At 37.6% G+C, this 19,041-nt stretch overlaps 1 protein-coding gene across 1 annotated transcript; it reads left to right on the top strand.

The window, feature by feature from the left end:
• The first annotated feature begins 3,439 nt into the window (after nucleotides 1-3,439).
• On the top strand, nucleotides 3,440-14,722 carry DGAT2 (diacylglycerol acyltransferase family). The gene is made up of 9 exons (XM_090017770.1): nucleotides 3,440-3,645; nucleotides 3,816-3,890; nucleotides 4,093-4,178; nucleotides 12,490-12,596; nucleotides 12,678-12,833; nucleotides 13,279-13,365; nucleotides 13,453-13,550; nucleotides 14,288-14,375; nucleotides 14,481-14,722. Exons 1-9 carry the CDS (start codon nucleotides 3,470-3,472, stop codon nucleotides 14,580-14,582), a joined length of 975 nt encoding a protein of 324 aa, XP_089873896.1. The 5' UTR covers nucleotides 3,440-3,469; the 3' UTR covers nucleotides 14,583-14,722.
• The last annotated feature ends 4,319 nt before the right edge of the window (nucleotides 14,723-19,041 follow it).

The raw sequence follows: 19,041 nt of genomic DNA, 5'->3' as shown, positions 1-19,041 counted from the left end.
TGATGGGTTCACAAATTCTGATATGGCTGGTGATGTAGACAGTAGAAAATCTACTTCTAGGTATTCGATTACTTTTGCAGGAGGAGCAGTTGCATAGCAGTCGAAATTACAGAAATGTGTAGCTCTCTCCACTACAGAAGCTGAGTTTATCGTCATTATAGAAGCCAATAAAGAATTGCTGTGGGTGAAGAAATTCTTGCAAGAGTTGGACTTGAAGCAAGAAGAGTATGTTCTTCACTGTGATAACCAGAGTGCGATTCACTTGAGTAAGAATTCCTCGTTTCATTTAAGATCAAAACATATCGATGTTCGATACCATTGGATTTGAGATGTCTTGAATGAAAAATTACCGCAACTGGAGAAAGTGCATACTGATGACAATACATTAGATATATTGACCAAGTCATTGCCCAAGGACAAGCATGAGAAGTGTCAATTCCTAACAGGAATGAAAGAAGCTTCCACATAAGTCGGGAAGGAGGAGAATTGTTGGGTTTCCCTCCTTTGTAGGATCCATTGGTTCGATGCACATTCAGTATCGCTACTGAATTTCAAGCACGATGCCTGATCTTCTTGAGGACAATTTTCGTATTTGCTGGATAGTGATTTATAGAAGTCCTCTCAGCTAAATGACGATTCAACTGTTCAAAGTTTGAGGATCAACGATTTGTCGATAACGATTTGGCGAAGAGTACTTCAACCTGAATAGCGATTTGCAGTACTCATTGGATAACGATTTGTGGTATCGCTGCATAGTGATTTGTGGTATCACTGCATAGCGATTTGTAGTAGTCGCTGGATAGCGATTTATGGTATGGCTGCATAGTGATTTGTGGTATCACTGCATAGCGATTTGTCTGTATAGTGATTTGTGACTTCAGGTGGATAGCGATTTGTGCTAATGTGCTTCAGGCACATTGTAAGTTGTGCAAGACGTTTAGTCTTTCACATTAAATGTGGGTCTTATCCTCTATTTAAGGGATATATGAGAGAGCAAAAAAAAGTCGAAGAGAGCGAAAAAATGTGAGAAACTCTTTTAGGGCACCAAAAGAGTGTGGAGTGAACAAAAGCAAAAAGTGCTGCTATACTTCTTTTAGGACAACTTCGTCAAGTTGGATCTTCAAATCATTCATTTTTTGTTCTTCAGTGAGGTATATCCTCTTGTTCATTTCGTTACACCTTGTGTGTTTGTAAGGCTGATGCCTTTTGGCCACTCTGTAATCTTTGTTTGAAGAAAGTGAAAGTTGCTGACCTATTGGTCATCGTAGACGTATCTCAGTTGAGAGAGAACCACGTAAATCGTTGTGTGCTGTTTTGTTTCCGCTATTGGTTTGTTTTGGTTTTATTTCTTCCACTGTTATTGCTTTATTGTTTTCATCTATTCATACTTGTGGGGAGACCCGATACGTTCGTTTTAACCCCAACATCAGTCTCACTGCCAACGTGAAAATTCCACACCAAAAATGCGTCACTATCAGCAATTTAACTTGGAATTGTTGGTCGGAGTGGGGTTGGAAGCACTGAACCATGATGGCCTATAGGGCTATGATACTAATGGAAAAAAGGTTTTACCATACATTTGATTAGCTATCTGATGCAATATATTCTCCTGGTTTTGGGATGGGGACTAGGTTTTTTTCCCTCTTCAGATGGCAAAAGTTACATAATACAGGGCATAGTGACGAATGTTGTTCTCGGCAATGAAATATTTTGAGATCCTTAATCGATACACTTTGGAGATCCACCTTTACTCTCTTTAAGCCCTGTTTGGAAACTAGGTGTCGAAAGTAGCTCTTTGGGATGAATGCAGTTCTAGAAAATGATGAAACTGGGGTAGCATTTTACACCTTCAGTTTCACATTTCACTTTCCACCTACATCACCGACGACCTTACCAACGCTCTTCCAGTATTAATTTCAGCTTTTCAGCAACATTTTCAACACTTGCCCAAGTGAAAGTGGTAAATCCTGCCAAACAACCACCAGAATTCGCTAAAACCACAAATCTTGAGGATTCTATAACTGCGCACCTTTTTATTGATAAAAGTGAAGATAGTGCTTTATTGATGAACACTATTAAGCAATTATGATGTGAGACAAAAAAAAGTTATACTTTTAAGTGGAGGAGGTGGAAAGTCGGCCCCTCTCTGTGAGGCCTCTTGTGCTCCCCTGCAGTTGTTCACGTGAACCAGTGATTATCATCTTTTGAATTTTTTAAATATTTAACGTCGAATGAGTTGGTAAGTGGGTTAATGTATAAATTTGTCCTTGATTATAATAATTATTTTTATTTGTTCTGTTATAATAAAATTACCACAATACTGTGATACTATTGTACTTAGAACAGCACCAGCACAGATGTACTTAGTTTTCTGAATATATCTATGTTTTTATATATTACATATGTAAGGCAAAATCAAATGGTAAAAACTAGGTCAAACTTACCTTGACAGTCGACCATTGAAAACCTATGTCACAGGGATTCTTCAACTTGTCTTCACATTGTGTCTCTTTGTATATTGTTTTTAATAGAAAATTGCAAGAAAATGCCGTGTCTCATGTTCTTTTACCCGCGTCTTTGTGATAGAGTTGGAAACTGGTAGTTGGAGTAAGTGTTTATGTATTCAGAATGAGTGGGGTCTTCTCTCCTTATTTACACTAAAAAAATGAAATTGACAACTATGCCAAATTCAAGATTTGACAGCTGCTACTTTTTGAATTGCATCCATCGGTCTAACAGTTTCAACAGGAGATTGGTTTCGAGTCTTTTCAACCTAACTAGGTTAGGTGGGGGTTTTGGTATTAAAACACATTTTTTTTTGTTTGATGAAAAAGGAAAACCCTCAAACCAAACCAGGTCACTTAATGGGCCCGCTTCCTTACAAGGTAAAACTCAATTTAAATATGAACTAAAAGTTAGCCTTAATTATAACTTTTGTTTTTAAAGGTAAGCTGGGGTTAAGCAGACTCTTACCAGTTATACAACTATACCATTGCCAGTTGGTGTTGAACCTGCAACGTCCCAACGCAGGGTGACGTGCACTAGCTGCTCCTACCAGACAAGCGGATCCCCCGTTGGTTTGCTAAGCTTAATCAGTAGTTAGATAGACATCCCTAAGCTACTGCATTCCCTACACGGGGCAGGCAGTTTCAGACATCATCTAAACGCGTAGTTGAAGGAAAATGATTTGGCAAACTTTGTAGTTAACTTCAAGAGTGAAAAAATAAAGGTTGGCGTGCCAGCAGTAGCACAATCAAAGTGTTCAACCCCGAGAGTCCCTTTCAATATTTCAAACTGCAAATCTATTTTTCTGTATATTTTGAATGGTTGTCAGTATGAGTTGAACCATCACGCCATATTTCAACGGCTCAGATGAGGAGGTTGCCAACCTCGTCAGGCTTCCAGAAGTTGCATGTTGCACGATTGTAAAAACTGAGCACTAGCCCCACCTCTCTTTCTCTCTCTCTCTATGGAGGAAAGGAATGGCTTCACCGGCCGGGAGCCGAAGCCAACCGTCTTCCGGCGAACGGAATATTCCCCCCTTCATTCCACCATCGCCCTCGCCGTCTGGTTGGGTGCCATCCACCTCAACTTCGCCTTGGCTGTAGCGGCGCTGTTCCTGCTCCCCACCTCCCTGTCACTGGCGTCAGCTCTCTCTCTCTCTCTCTCTCTCTCTCTCTCTCTCTCTCTCTCTCTCTCTCTCTCTCTCTCTCTCTCTTTCTCTCTACTTTTGGTGTTTTCGATAGATGGGTGGTCTTTTTTTTGTTTATGGTGAACTGTCTCTCTCTCTCTCTCTCAAATCTGTGGTGTTTCAGGTTGGTTGGGATCCTTATTTTCTTGGCAGTGATTCCTGTGGACTACAAAAGCAGTGTGGGGCAGAGATTGTCAAGGTGGGCATTTAAATTTCCTTGCTTCCTTCTCTTATCTTTTGCTACCAATTTGTGTGGTTGCTTTCCTTGCTGTATATTTTGCATGTGTTCCTCCCTTTCCATTGAGTTCTTATTAGTATATGCTTTTTCTCTAGTCTGTTCTTTCCTTTTCTTATTTCTTCTTCTTTTTTTTTTTTTTGATGTTATATGGATCCGGTTGCAGATACATATGCAAGTATGCAACTGGGTATTTTCCTCTTACCCTTCATGTTGAGGATATTAACGCGTTTGATCCTGAGAAAGCTTATGGTATGTCTTCTTCTCCCTCCTCCTCCTCCTTGTTTACTGTATCTAATTTCTTTGCCTAGTCCTAATTTTTCTTCATTATTATGATCTATTACCACTGCCTTTCAGTTCACTCTGTATATGATTCACCTCCGTTCCATGGAATGTGCAATTACATGAAATAAACAAATTATTGATGTTAAACTGTTAGCTTAATGAGGAACGGTTTTTATTTGGGATTTTCCTTTCAGTGCCATGGAGCCGGGGGAATAGAATTCTTTTTAATCTTTTGTAATGTCTCTGGCATGTCAACTTGTGTGTGGAGGATGGAAAGGTTTTCAAAACTAGAAGTCAATGAGTTCACAAAATCATGCTTCCAAGTGTTTGCTAGCTTTAGAGCCTCACAATTTCATAAATTGCAAAGGGATCTCTGGAGAGCTTTAATCATTGTCAAATTGTGGTGCAAAGAAGGATCATTGTCTATGATGGGGCGTATGTTCTAGGGACTGCTTGTTGTCTTCGTTTCTCTCCTTGTGGTGGGTCCTAAGGAGATTGTGTTGCTTCTCCTTTTTTGGCCTGTTCTCTTCTTAATACTGGAAATGGTTGATGAGTATTTTTTGCTGGCTTTGCTTACCATTTTTCTTCAGTCATATCATACATGGTGTTATCATATTATATGGATATGATATTTTTTTCTGCTTTTATTGGCTAGAGCAGAGTTACCAGAAGCTTCTTAGATAGGTGGGAAGCCCACTTCCCGGAAGCTCGCTTCGGAAGCGTGATACTCCTTGCTTCCGAAACTTGATAAGAATCTCGATTCTTCCAACACTTCTCCTATACTTTCTAAATGCTTCATTTGTTTCTCTTATATGTTTTCTCACTCTACTTCATGTTTTTTGTGTTTCCTCTCACACTTCACACTCACTTCCATGTGCTTTCTCTAAATTGACAGTCATCTTTTGTAGATTTTGTTAAAAAATTAATTCTTACACTAAAAAATCATGAAATTTAAGAATAGTCACTTTTACTTTAGTTTTTATTTGCATTCATTTTGATTACCATTCAATTCATATATTGATTTTTTTTAGTTCTTGCTGCCCGCTTCCTATACATTTTAAAATGCATCTCTTTTCACTTTTGCTTCCCGTATCGTTTCCTGCTTCCACTTCCTAGTCGGACAACCTTGGGCTAGATACACTATTCATTGGGATTAATATTGTTTGGAACTAGAAGCAACTGAACTTTATATATAAACATCTAAAAGATGAAGATCTTTCATAGTTTAACATACCTATTGGATTATCACTTTGCTAAAGGCTTAGACATGATTGCCATGACTTGTCTGGTTGGAATTGGTGACATGTATCACCGGAGAGTATCTGCCTGTCCTAAAGCTACCACTGGTAGGAAGGCTGCTTCTATTAGTTGTTTGAATGCATGAGTGGCATTAGGCTGTATGCTGGTGATAGGAAGGCTGAACATACTTCAATAGGTACTTTCTAATCCTTCAGATATATTGAGGTTCAACTTTTAGCAGTTATTAACTTCTAGCTTGAAAAAAAAACCGAACACTGATAAAAGCAAATGCTGGGAAGCAGCATTACCCCTTGGAGTATAGGTGCCTTTGTCAGATAAAAGTCTATATATTCTAAAAGAAAATTTGGGCCAGCCAATGATCAATTTATATGATACATTTCACAAACAACATTGCTCCACATCATGGGATGTAAGAAGAGCTATGGGTGGTAAGGGTTGCTTATGGACTACTGTTCTGGGTCTCCAGTGGAGGTCCATTGATCTGAGCAGTATCTATGATCTACCCATTTACTAGTTAGTCCTTGGTTTCCTTAGGCCCAAAGTTGCCCCCCCATGGTATGTCAGGCTCATTCCTTTGGCAAGCTCTTGAGTAAGTTCTAACTGGCATACTTGCCAACCTTTAAAAACCAGCCAAGTGGGTTGCAACAGCCAAGTGGTGGATAATAGCTAGCATTCTAGAATATATATCTTATGTAACTGTAAACACCTCAAATTTTCCTCGTTCATTCCAAACACCCCCTTTCAGCAGATGCCAGTCCTCTTAGGAGTCAAATCCCTAGGTCTAGTCTAGTTTAGTTGTCATCTCACCTCTTTTTGTCAGTGAAATTACCATTTTACCCTTAGGTCACCTTGGATCCCTGTCAGTCAGAGTCAACCAAACTCATTTTAAAGTTCAAAAAAGTTAGAATGTCAGTCATTTTTAGCTCCCCTGAGCTTACAATGAGTAAATTCTGTTCATTTCTGTCCATTTCGGTTAAAATTAGTCTATTTCTTGAGAAATGAGCTCAATTCTAGCTCGAATCCAAGCCAATTGTCTCCGAGTCAGTTATTCTCAGTCAATCTTGTTCTCTTGAGTCTAGCTTGAGCTTACCAGGAGTTCAAGTGACTCGATTCCAGTTCAAAACCATTTCCCTTAGTCTCAGAGTCCATTTTAGCTTATTTCAGCTGAAATTGAGCTAAATCCAGTCAGTTGAGCTAATGCTTGAGCTCTAAAATTAGTTCAGCTCAGTATTTCTGACCTTTGTCCTAACTCAAAATCAGTATATTCCTGTCACCCACTTCACTCCAGTGGTCATTTCTCACCATTTCTCTGAGAATTGTACCATTTCTCAATCAATCAGTCAAAAAGTTTGTTTGAGTCAGTGTTATTTTAGTTCACCTGAGTTCAAAAACCCTAGGATTCAGTGTAAACCAGTCGAGACTAGTTCAAACCTCGTTTCCAGTGTCACTCCATGCCTTGTAGGGGCAAAATCATTCCTCAATTCATTCTTGTCCAGAACTTTATTTTATCATTCCCCCAGCTGGTACAACTACTAATCGGAGCTCAGATCAATTCCCTTCCTGAAAATTTTAGTTATATTCGAGACTCAATTCACATTTGGATCGGATTCAATATCGGGTTTGATGTTCAATCCTCAATTTTCATCCTCGAACATGAATGTTCAATTCTTTGTCTCTGTCAGGGGTCCGAGACTTCAAATCCCTCGCTTAGGGTTTACATTTTGTATCATTTCATATCATTTCATGACATTTTGTCGCATTGCATGTCATTTTCGAGATCCAGTACTCTAGTTTTTCAAAATTTTAAATCCAGACTCGAGTTTTAAAACCTTATTTCGAAATCAATTTCAAAAACTTGGGTTTTAAACTGACATTTGCCGTTTGGCCAACCCCCAGGGCTTTACATTCCTTATTTTAAAAACATTTTTTCTTAGAAAAATGATCTGGATTTGTTTTAAACTTGATTTCTAAATCAATTTCCATTTTTTATCAACTTTCTTCATGTGGAGCCCACTCTGCAGGGGTGCAAACCCTAATTTTTCCATTTTTATTCAAATTTATATCATTTCCATGTCTTACATATTTCAAAAATACAAAAATATTAGTAGGTCTAGATGTCTTTTTGAAGTTTTCAAAAAAAAAAAATCGTTTTTAACCCCTTTATTTTTCCCCTGTTAAAAATCATTTTTTTTTGAAAAATCAAATGAGGCCCACAGTAGGTGGCGCCACATTTCAAAGTGTTTAGGTTAGTTTAGGTTTAGTTAGTGTTCTACCTAAATTAGAAGTTTGAAAGAGTCAAAATTGATTTTAAAACTCTACCTTTATTTTGGTATTTTAAAACATTGATTTTAACTTTTAATTAAGGTTTTAAAAACCAAATGTGGGCCCACATAGGTGGTGTCACATTTGAGGTTTTACAAAGTTAATTAGGAGTCAATTAGGGTTAGTTAATTAGTGTTTGATTTAGGCTAGAAGTCCCTAAGAAAATCGCCTCCCATTTGATTTATCTCTTAAATAATTAAGAGAGTTTCGATAAAATCGAAACTCTCTAATTAAAAGCTTTAAAAAAATCTATAAATAAGGGCTATAAGGGGGTCGACCAACCTATCTCACATCTCTCTCTCTCTCTCATTGGGATTTCTCTCCTCTCTCTCAGCCCTCCTTCATCCTCCATTGCTGCAACCAAGGTGAGTGCCTCCCCTTCTTCCTTCTTTTTTTATTTTTTTATGTATTTCCACCATTGCAGGTCCCTATATGTTGGATTTTTCTTTTTTTTCTCGTTCAAAACCAATGCTCACGACCCAAGATGATGATCTACTGATCATCCATGATGTTTTACATGTTTTTGATCCGTTAGAATCATTTGCAATGCGTTTATTATGTTAAATGCCCGAAAAAGATTGAGATTCGACCTTTCTATATGTTAAATCCCTCTTTTAATGGCTAAATCAAATTTCCAACCATGCTTCCCTAATTTTTTTTGTTTATTTAATCATATTCATGACTATTTTAGTTGTTCATGCATCAAATCATGATTCATATCATTGTTTACACATTTTTTTTTATGATTTAGCATGCTTAATCAATTTTATGTTGTTTTAGGGTTTTAGATTCCATATTTGTAATTCTGTCCATATGATAATGAAATTATTTTTCCAGTTTATATTTGTTAATAAAATCTGATTTTTTAATGGTGAAATCATGCATATGCCTACGATTCTCAATAAAAAAAATCAGAAATTTTGAGGTCTGTAACCCCGTTTTCAAAAATCAAAGTTGGAACCTATTTTCTGAACCGGGAAAAGGCTGTGAAAATCCAGAAGCATCTTTCCGAGGCCGTATCTCCCTCTTCGGAGATCGTATCGATGATCCGTAAAAGGTAGCGTATTCGTCAGGATGTCTACTTTAATTTGTAAAATTTTTATAAATTTCTACGGTGGTTTACTATTTTTCTTTAACCCAACAACAACACCTGTGTTTCTTGAACCGACAGACCTAGTTCGGTCCCTAGGTCAACTTGCTAGAGCGATTTCTCCCTCGTCGGAGATCGTATTGACGATCCGTAAAAAGCTACTGATTTGTCTGCATGTCTACTTTTTATGCTATGATTTTTATAAATTTTCATCGTTGATTTCTATTTTTTTGAAGCCTTCAATCAGAACTTGTATTTCTTGATTGATAATCTTGATTCGAACCGTGGTTCGTATTGTCAGAACGATTTCTCCCTCACCGGAGATTGTATCGATGATTAGTAAAAGGGGTTTTTCTCGTTGTGATCTCTAGTTTGTCTCTGTGAAATTTTATAAATTTTGAAGGCTGATTGCTATATTTCTTTGAACTTGAAACCAGATCTAGCCTTTTTGCATCGTTATGCATAAGCCGGAATCAGGTGCGTATTGTCGGAGTCGTATCTCCCTAACCGGAAATGCTTTTTTCGATCTGTAAAAAGGGTTATTTTCATTAATTTGTCTATTTTTTCTGTCAAATTTCATAAATTTCTATGGCTGTTTGATATCCAATTTTGGTCTGACACTGTGACAGGTACGTGACCACAGGTAAAATCAATATTTTTCTCTTTTTTATTTAATATTCATATTCAAAATAATCCCAAAAATATATTTTTCGATTACATTTTAATTTTAGGGTTATTAGAGGTGTTAATGTCGATTTTTATGAATTTTGAAATTCGTTTGATATGTTATTTAGTTATTTAATAAAAACAGGATGCCCCCGAAGTTCCGATTTAACCGGAACACGAGCAAATTTCGTTCTTTTTGCATATTTCATTATTTTCATCCATTATTTTCGTATTTTTAGAGTTTGATTATGTTCATAATCATGTTAGGGTGTTCTCCACCCGATTTGGCATTGTTTTGAATCCGTTTGATCCCCAGATTAAGCGTTTTATAAATTTTTTTTTCTGAAAAACCCTATTTTATAATAAATGTCAATTTTGAAGGATATTTTGGTCATTTTTTTCCAAAATTTGAATTTCAAAGTTGTTTGTTTTTATCATTCATTCACTTTTGCATCATCCATTCTATTATTTAATGATTTTTATTTTACGAAAGCATGAAAAAATGCTTATATCCGGATAAATCCCTTAATTCTCGATATTGTTGGATAAATCCCGAAAAGTCGATATTTGTCCATTAACAAGTTTGCTAATTTTGCAGGTTGGCTCAAGATTAGATTTTTCTTTATTTCTTTTTTCCTTTTCTTCAATTTATTATTGATGTACATCGTAATATTGGAATAAAAATTTACTTTCTTGCTTAGCTTAGGGTTGCATTTGCATATAGTTTACTTTGATATATCACTGCTATTGCTTGATCATTCATGAACATATTTCAAATATACAATGGCCAACACAAATGACACGTGTACCTATTTCTAGGGAGTTGATAAACTCGGTCGATTTTGTATTTGTGGCTATAGTCAGAATACAAACGAAACCCAGATTTATCATCTTCTTTTAAGCTACAAACAACCTGCACTCTTAGGCTATCTTCAGAAATCATCGTATATTTCAAAAATTTTCTAAATATTTTCCCTTTTAGAATCAAATGAGATATATTCAATATGTATTCGTGGCCATAGTCAGGGATATGTAGAGAATTTATTTCATCTAAATTCTATACAACAAACAATAACAACAACAACGCCTTCATCCCAAAACAATTGAGGTCGGCGATATGAACCAAAAAAGAAAATCATTCTGGGTCTTCCACATGAATCCTTCTCCAATCATTTCTATCCAATGCCATGTCTTCAGTGAGGTTCAAAGCATTCATATTCTTTCCTATCATCTCCATCCATGTCTTCCTAGGCCTACCCTGACCTCTTTTAACTAATATATTTTTCCATTTCTCCATCCTTCTAACTGGAGCATCATTAGGCCTTCACCGAATATGTCCAAACCACCGTAAACGATTCTCTCTCATCTTATTTTCAATGGGTGCAACACCTACCTTCTTACGTATCTCCTCGTTCCGAATCTTATCTTTTATTGTATTTCCACACATCCATCTAAGCATACGTATCTCAGCTACACTCATTTTTTGAATATGATGTCTCTTGACAGCCCAACATTCTGTACCATATAGTAAAGCGGGCCTAATAGTTGTCCTATAAAACTTTTCCTTCAACCGCAATGGCATTCTACGATCGCACAACACTCCAGTTGCACTTTTCCATTTCATCCACCCAACCTTTATCTTATGATTTACATCTCCATCAATTTCTCTATACTTTTGAATGATAGATCCCAAATATTTGAAACAATCAATTTCTTCATCTAAATTCTATAAGACACATAAATCCTTTTACAAAAGATTTTCTCAAATTCTTCAGAAAATATTTTCTCAAATTGCATTCATCATCTAGGTTTAGATTGCATCATGAATAGTCTTTCACAGGGCCACACACCCATCCTTTTGATTAATTCAAGAGTTCAAAATCGATTTTCTTAAAGTCATCCGGATTTTCTTCAGAAATCGATTTTTCAAGGCATCACAACTTTCTTTTATTCAGAAATCGATTTTATCAGAATAGTTTTCCTTTTCAAATATTTTTCTAAGTCTAGATTCACAATTTTTCAAGCTGCAATATTTCCCGAATTCAGAGAAATCAATTTTCTCAAAAATTACCCAATTTCCTTCAAGAAATTGATTTTCTCAAATCAGGATTTCTTTTTCTTCAAAAATCGATTTCCCTTTTCTTCAAAAGTGTTTTTCCAACCCTGATTCACGATTTTCAAAGTCTCTTTTTTCAAGAAATTCCAAGATATTCGAAGCATACATCATACTTTCAATAAAAATTTTTCCAAGTCATAACACATGCCTTCTTTGTGCATTTAGGAAATAGAACATCGATTTGGACAGTTGAGTAAAGCAAAGCACATGATTGATTCTTGGTTTGATTACCCTTGGTTATGGCGCCAGGAACAGTTGAACCTCGTACCGACAGGCGAGTCCCTTTCCCGTAAAATTTTCCAAACGGAGGCGAGTTATTTTCAAAACTTTTTCAAAGGTCAGTTTGACTTGCAAAAGTAAAATTTTGTGATGATAACAGTAACAACTAACTTTTAGGACATGTTTGTATCCACTATACTAAAAAGCACATAAAGTGGAGAAATGACATTATATTTCACAATACAATTTCCCAACTTCCCCTACTTTTCTGAGTGTGGGTGATTTTGAAAACCACGTCCCTTCGGTAAATCTAGACTAGGCACTTGTTCATTTTCTTATTGGACATGGGATGATGCATTGCTTTTTTTATACATGGTCTTGTAATTGGTCCAATCACTGACGTTTAATGCTGTGGCTGCTATTATTAAATACTTTTTATGTGGTACTTTGGATTCTCCATGACCTAAAAATTATATTCTTAATTTTTTGCAGCGGATAACCCAACAGAAGAATTCATTGATATTTTATGGTCAAATTAGAGTGCAAGCAGGGAAACTTGGATTAACATCTTTTGTATCTAATACATTTTGTTTTTTTGCATGCAGTCTTTGGTTATGAGCCTCATTCAGTTCTACCTCTTGGTGTTGTTGCTCTCTGCAATTACACAGGCTTCATGCCCCTGCCTAAGATCAAAGTTTTAGCCAGCAGTTCTGTAAGTCCCTTCATTCTGTTGATGTAAGCGACATTTGTGCAATTGCATTTCTCCCCAGTCGTACTTTTTTTAATGTGGCAGGTGTTTTACACACCAATTCTAAGACACATATGGACATGGCTGGGACTAGTTGCTGCGACCAAGAAAAACTTCATTTCATACTTAGCAGCTGGTTATAGCTGCATTGTGATACCAGGAGGTGTGCAGGAAATGGCATATATGGAACCGTATTGTGAGGTTTGTGCAATTCCTGGATTGCTATTTGTTTGTCCAAGAGCTTAAAACTAATGACTATGGTGATAGGATAGACATCAAGTTCAATGAATCTGTCATGCTGATGTTAGATTTAAAATATTAAAAGTTTCATGGATAGAAGGCAAGGTCAAAATGATATGGCTTTGCATTTGAACCCCCAAATTATTTGCAGCTGTTTATCCAAATCTTCTCATTTAAGTTCCTTCATGCATAAAAGATGGACTATCTGAATTGGTTGAATGAGATAAAAACTTTGGTTTGTGCTGAGAAGACAGTGAAGATTGTTGTCTGTTAACCCAAGGGCCTGATTGGCTCTTCTTTGGAAGTGGAACTGGATGATCTGTTAGTTTAGCTGATAAATTCTACTTGAACTTTGATTTGCTCCTCTTCACATGTAGATTGAAACCTATCTGATGGATTTCCACAGGTTGCCTTCCTTAAAAGACGACAAGGTTTTATACGAGTAGCAATGGAGATGGGCCACCCAGTTGTCCCTGTCTTTTGCTTTGGACAGGTAAGGATGAGTTCCAACGGATTTCTACTTTCTCCAACAATTGCTTCTTACTTTTGTTTGTTTCTGGGATCACGTACAAGGGAGCAGACTAATGTTTATAGTTGGTGGAAGCCAAAGGGAGATTTGTATACCCGTTTATCTCGTGCATTGAAGTTCTCTCCACTAGTCTTCTGGGGCGTAAACGGGTATGTCCTTGTCCATTTACGTGAAAAGATAAATTGCTTGAACTGAAGAAGATTTATCATTTAATGTGCGATAGATGCTACTGTTATTCCTGAACCAGATTTCTGTGCAATAATGTTGGAGGCCATTCACCCAGATTTTAAGATACTTGAGAAAGTCAGGTTGGGTATGATAGTTGGCTTTTTGCAAGTTAGCAGTAGCACCTGCTTAGGCAGCTAATCACATCAGCTTATTGCACACTGGACCAGGCCTAAGTGCATGTATCTTAATGGGATGTTGTTGGTTGGCTGGATCTTCTTGCACCAGCCTCATTATTGAGTCCAATATATTGAACTTTGTCCCAAGCTGCACCGGGCAGTACTTCATTGCCCATGTCATTCATAAAATGCAACTAAAGTTTTTCTCATATGGCATGGGAAAGTATTTGGTCGGTGCTCCCCGAGTCAATAAGATCATGCTGCTTCACTGAAGACATGCATCCATCAATGATTCATGCTGCTTCAGTTAAAGAAATTTCTTGTGACCTGGGAGATCTTGCTGGGTAAGAAAGCTATCTGATTGTCCAAGCCCCTTTAGGCCGCTAATCTGGTTACTGCCAAACCACATTGAGCAGTTTAAGTTTTTGTTAGGTATTTTTGCTTTGGTACGTAACTTCCATGATTGTGTGGCCAGTCGATGCTGGCCTTGAGAGAAATCTCTGATTCTTGTTTGTTTCTCCTCTTTTTAATCTTTCTTGCAGATTACCAATACCCAGGCGGCATCCCATGTATGTTGTGGTGGGAAAACCAATTGAAGTAAAAAAGACTGCACAACCTACCAAAGAAGAGGTGAAAACAAACTCCAAAGTGCCCGCTACTTCACTGTGTCTCTTTAGACCTCCTGGAAATAACTTGGTGTCTTCTTTTTTCTTTCTTTTCCTGTTCACTGGACAGATCGATGAAGCTCATGGAAGGTTTATGGCAGCACTTCAAGAACTCTTTGACAGGCACAAGGGGAAAGCTGAGCAGCCTGATCTTCAGCTAAGAATTATTTGAATTAGCAAATATTGCTTTTGATCACCCTTCACATTGTGAAATATGTATGTATCCAGTCTAGTTCCCTCAATGCAGTAACTTCTTGGATTTGTGAATTTGTTATTTCTGGAAGAAATGACTGGGAGTTTGTGGCTGCTCTAGATGCACGTTGTGAGGCTATCGGACTTGTTGGTGCTATAGGAAAGTTCAAAAATTGAGGAGATCTAGATGTCTGTGGCATGGGAGGAGTACTGAGCCTATTTAATTAGTTCCCGAGCCGAACTGAGTCAAGTTAGGGGTCGCCTGGTTGATTCACCAACCCTGCACCATCTGCTTGCCATGTCTAGTGTTTTAGACGTTACCGCTATTGTCTGTGGTTGCCAATGTGAGTTGCTGCTTTGACTTTGCCAGCCGAAAGGGGCTCAGGCTTGACGCACCATGTAGGTTTTACTGGATTTTATTTGGCCTGCATAACGGAAAATAAGACTAAGTTGGGTCCATACACAGATGGGATCTTTATTTTATCTCTACAGTTCTTGATCAAGTCAACACTTGAACATTAGGACTCACCCAATATGTGTGTTCCTAGTGAGAGGAGGTGAAAGCTGATAAGCGCCTCAGATTCCAACCCTTGGGGTTAGGGATGCAAACTGTTTGGATCGGAAATAGCTGAATACATTGGAGAGTCTGATCTGGACAGATCCAAAACAGCCAAAACTTGCAAAACTTCCATAATGGATCTGACCCATTTACTTCCCCACTTGGGGCAATGCCTGCATCTTGGAGATTTGCCATAAATGCATCAGTGCCCATGAGAGTCCGTTTAATTACTTTCGGACTTTTCAAAATTTTGATGTTGGTTGCAATTGCACGTTCAAAAATCATAAAATGGGTAATAAAAAATATCCTTTACATTTGATATTTATATATGCTCAATCTAACATCTATAAGACCTACAAAGTTCTAATTTTAGAAATTTTCAGATTTTTCTCCTACTTTGCCTAAATATCTTACGATCTTTGGGATTTTTCTTAGGTTTTTTTCATTGTTTCTTAAAATCTTTACTTCATGATTTTCCTAAGTTGCCCTATGTTTGCAATTTAGTGTTCTTTAGGTTCTAACTTTTCGAGAATTTTCAAGTTTTATGTTTGGCTTGTTTAGCATTTATGTTTTTCATATATATTTTTGCCAAATTCTCAAAATATCTTCAGATCTTTGGATTGCTTAGGTTTCTCTTTATCCCTCCAAACATCTCATTTTAAAGATTCCTAAAACTCTTACTTTGAGCACTTTTATTTCATTTATGATCTTGATTTTCTAAGTTTTTGCTTGATATTTTCTAACTATATAATTAGAGGATGAGGGTCAATAGTGGTGACTCTTTAACACGGAGACACAAAAGGTCGCGCTCACATGTTACAACAGTCTGGTCCCTTTTCTGCAGACTCATCTCTGTGTGGCTTTGTGTTTCATGGGAATCAACACCTGCCACGACACCCTCTTCAAGGGTAGATCAGCTGTATTGTGATTGCATACTTTTGGTGTTCAGCTGCACCTGATCACCCACCATTAGGGATGCAAATTGTTGGGATTTGGAACAGCTAAATACATGGGGATTTGGATAGGAATTGGTTCATGAACAGCTAAAAATTTCAAAACCCCATCCTGGATCCGAACCATTTGCATCCCTGCCTACCATCTGCTGTTGGGCCCCGCAGCTGACAGGCTGTATCTCAAAAGTGGTGGTTGATCAGGTGCAGTATCACACTAAAAGTGTTCCAACACATTGCTTCTGATCCTTCCTCAACGCAAACACACCCTTAGTACTTAACCCAGTTGGTCAGACATGGTTAGACAGTTGGGATTCTCTTTAGGCGAACGGGTTGGATATGGCCTTCATAGCTCTAAAAAATTCGAACACCTAACTTACAGATTTCCTGAAGCACCTAAAAATCTCGATTACTATTTATTGGTATTGATATACCCCCGTCCGGCAACTCGATGACACATATCAAAGTTTTTTTTTTTTCGATAGTCGACACACAAAAGCTTGGTGATACTGAAGAACGAAATAACAATATTACGATGAGAAAATCTAACATCTATTTGTGTCGTGTGCTTTAACTACGGGCGTACGCAATGGCTTCTAACTTGGTTGATTATTTGACATAAAGAATCGTCACATTATATATATATATATATATATATATATATATATATATATATATAGTGTAGTTGCATTTCCCTCGTAAACCAAGTTTTTTCAAAGTGAAAAATCTAGATAAAACTGTTTTTTCATAAACCATATTTTCATTGAAATGTCTACGAAAACCATGTTCCATGTCATCTAAACCAACAGAAACTCTGTTTGAGCCTCTTTAGGGCTGCATGTCACCTTATGTTGGGATGTTGCAAGTTAGAATCCCAATGGTATATTTGTATAACTGGTAGGGGTCTGCCTAACCTCAGTTTGCCTTTAAAAAAAAAAACATATCTTTTTGCTGATAACTTTGCACAAGGTCTTCCCTCCTTTCACTGTAACCATGACGTTAGACGTGAGGAAACATCATATGAGATGCAAAAGAAGAACTAATTCAACAACTTGCCAAATATCTGGATGGTTAGCTTACCATCCTTGACACCATTCCAAACCCGAAACCCCCAAGAATTTCACCCCCCATTATGAGCCCAAACTCATTAGAGAGAGAGAGAGAGAGAGAGAGAGAGAGAGAGAGAGAGAGAGAGAGAGAGAGGTTTACATGCCGGCCCCAATCAAAACGCCCACAAACCTACATGTGCTGCAAAATGAAGAGATGGAAGAAGAGGAAACCTATACCACCATTCAAAAACAATAGTTTCAAGCATAGTGTTAGAACTTTTGGAAACTCTGAGGTAGGTGGTTCAGAAGAAGGCCAAAAATTTTGATAGATGGCTACTTCAATTTGAGCCCAAAGGACTCAAGAGGATCCAACATGTATTTTTTTGACCGTGGAACCTGTGGGACACATGTCGGGGGTGTTGAACATGGTGGGGAAGAAGTCTGAGATTTCTCGTAGTTGCGAGCAAAACAGTAAAATCAAGGTCAAACAACTAAATCAGGTAGGTACGGTTTGGGTTCGGTATGCGTTTTAGGTAAAAGTTTCGGTCCAGAACTGAAAGAACCTAGTTCAGAGGTTCTAGTGTGATCTAAGGACATGTATAATAGTCTGGTATATGTTCTGAACACAGAGAAAAGTTGCTGACGGTCAGGGCTTACCAGTTTAAAGAAATTTGGTATTTTGGGTACCCAACATAATGCAAAATTGAATTTTAGAGTCTAAGAAACTAATAAAAGGATATAGGGGTACCTTAAAGGTCTATAGCAGGATGTGATGACGTTCTCCACATTCTGGATCTCAAACACACGTTCTGCAATGCAGAAATGTCGCTTGTCTTATTAGAAAAGCAAAAACTCACCGTATGGGACAGCTCGGGCTCCCTAAGAGGGTCAGACGGCCAGCCCTTGAGGGTTCAGACATGACGTGGACCAAGGTGGTTCAGAGAAGAGAGAAGAGAGAGAGAGAGAGAGAGATGGAAAGAGAGAAACTTCAATATTATTCAATTTAATGTATAAAAAGGGATCCCCAAACATCTATTTATAAATATAAGCTTGGGATAGAGTCTCTACTTAATTAACTAATCTATAAGTAATAAAGAATTTTACTGTAAAACAAAAACTAAACTAGAGAAAGGATTCTAGAGCCCTACCTATGTCAGAACTCCTACTTTAATAAAAATTTCTAATTAATTAAGAATAAAAACTCAATTAGACTTCTTCCTAATTAACTTGAGAAGTGTCTAGAGAGGGGACGTTCCATCATGTTCATCCAATTAGACACCCTTATGTAGGTCCCATCGGGTGACTCTCCTTGGTTATAGCATAGACATGTGTCAGACTGTCCTTCCTTCTGGTATAGACACATGTCTATTGACTTTTTCACATAAGAGAAGGACAAATCAACTACCACATCACTCTTATGGGCCCCACCTTGACATGGAAAACCATCTACCCTTGTTGAGGTGGTGTTTAGATCCTAGAGCTTAGAATAAATTCAAATCTTTTACGTAAGATTTCATAAGTTCGGATCTGGGAGCGACCCAAACCAGTCGATTTCGGGTTTAATGCGGGTTAGAACGAACTAGACCCAATATCTCGTCTGAATCAAAGATGCAGACTCCATATGATCGATCCGTACGAGATTTAGATCGATATGGATTCCAGAAAACCCGTTTAACTGGAAGCAAGTGGGGGTACATATGCAGAGTTTGGATCGAGATCCAAATGATCCGAGTCTAAAAAGGGCATTTACAAAAGAAAGTGAAGGAGAAGGGGCAAAATGAGAATGAAAAAGGTTTTTAGAAGGAGTTTATGAGGAAGAAGAGGGGCTAAAGGGTTCTTTCTTTGAGAATTGACCCCTCAACAAATGAGGAGCTACCACGT

The sequence above is a fragment of the Nuphar pumila genome, chromosome 9 (genome assembly GCF_984573655.1).
Source record: "Nuphar pumila chromosome 9, dmNupPumi1.hap1.1, whole genome shotgun sequence".
Classification (NCBI taxonomy): domain Eukaryota; kingdom Viridiplantae; phylum Streptophyta; class Magnoliopsida; order Nymphaeales; family Nymphaeaceae; genus Nuphar; species Nuphar pumila.
This window is presented reverse-complemented; position numbering and strand designations above follow the sequence as displayed.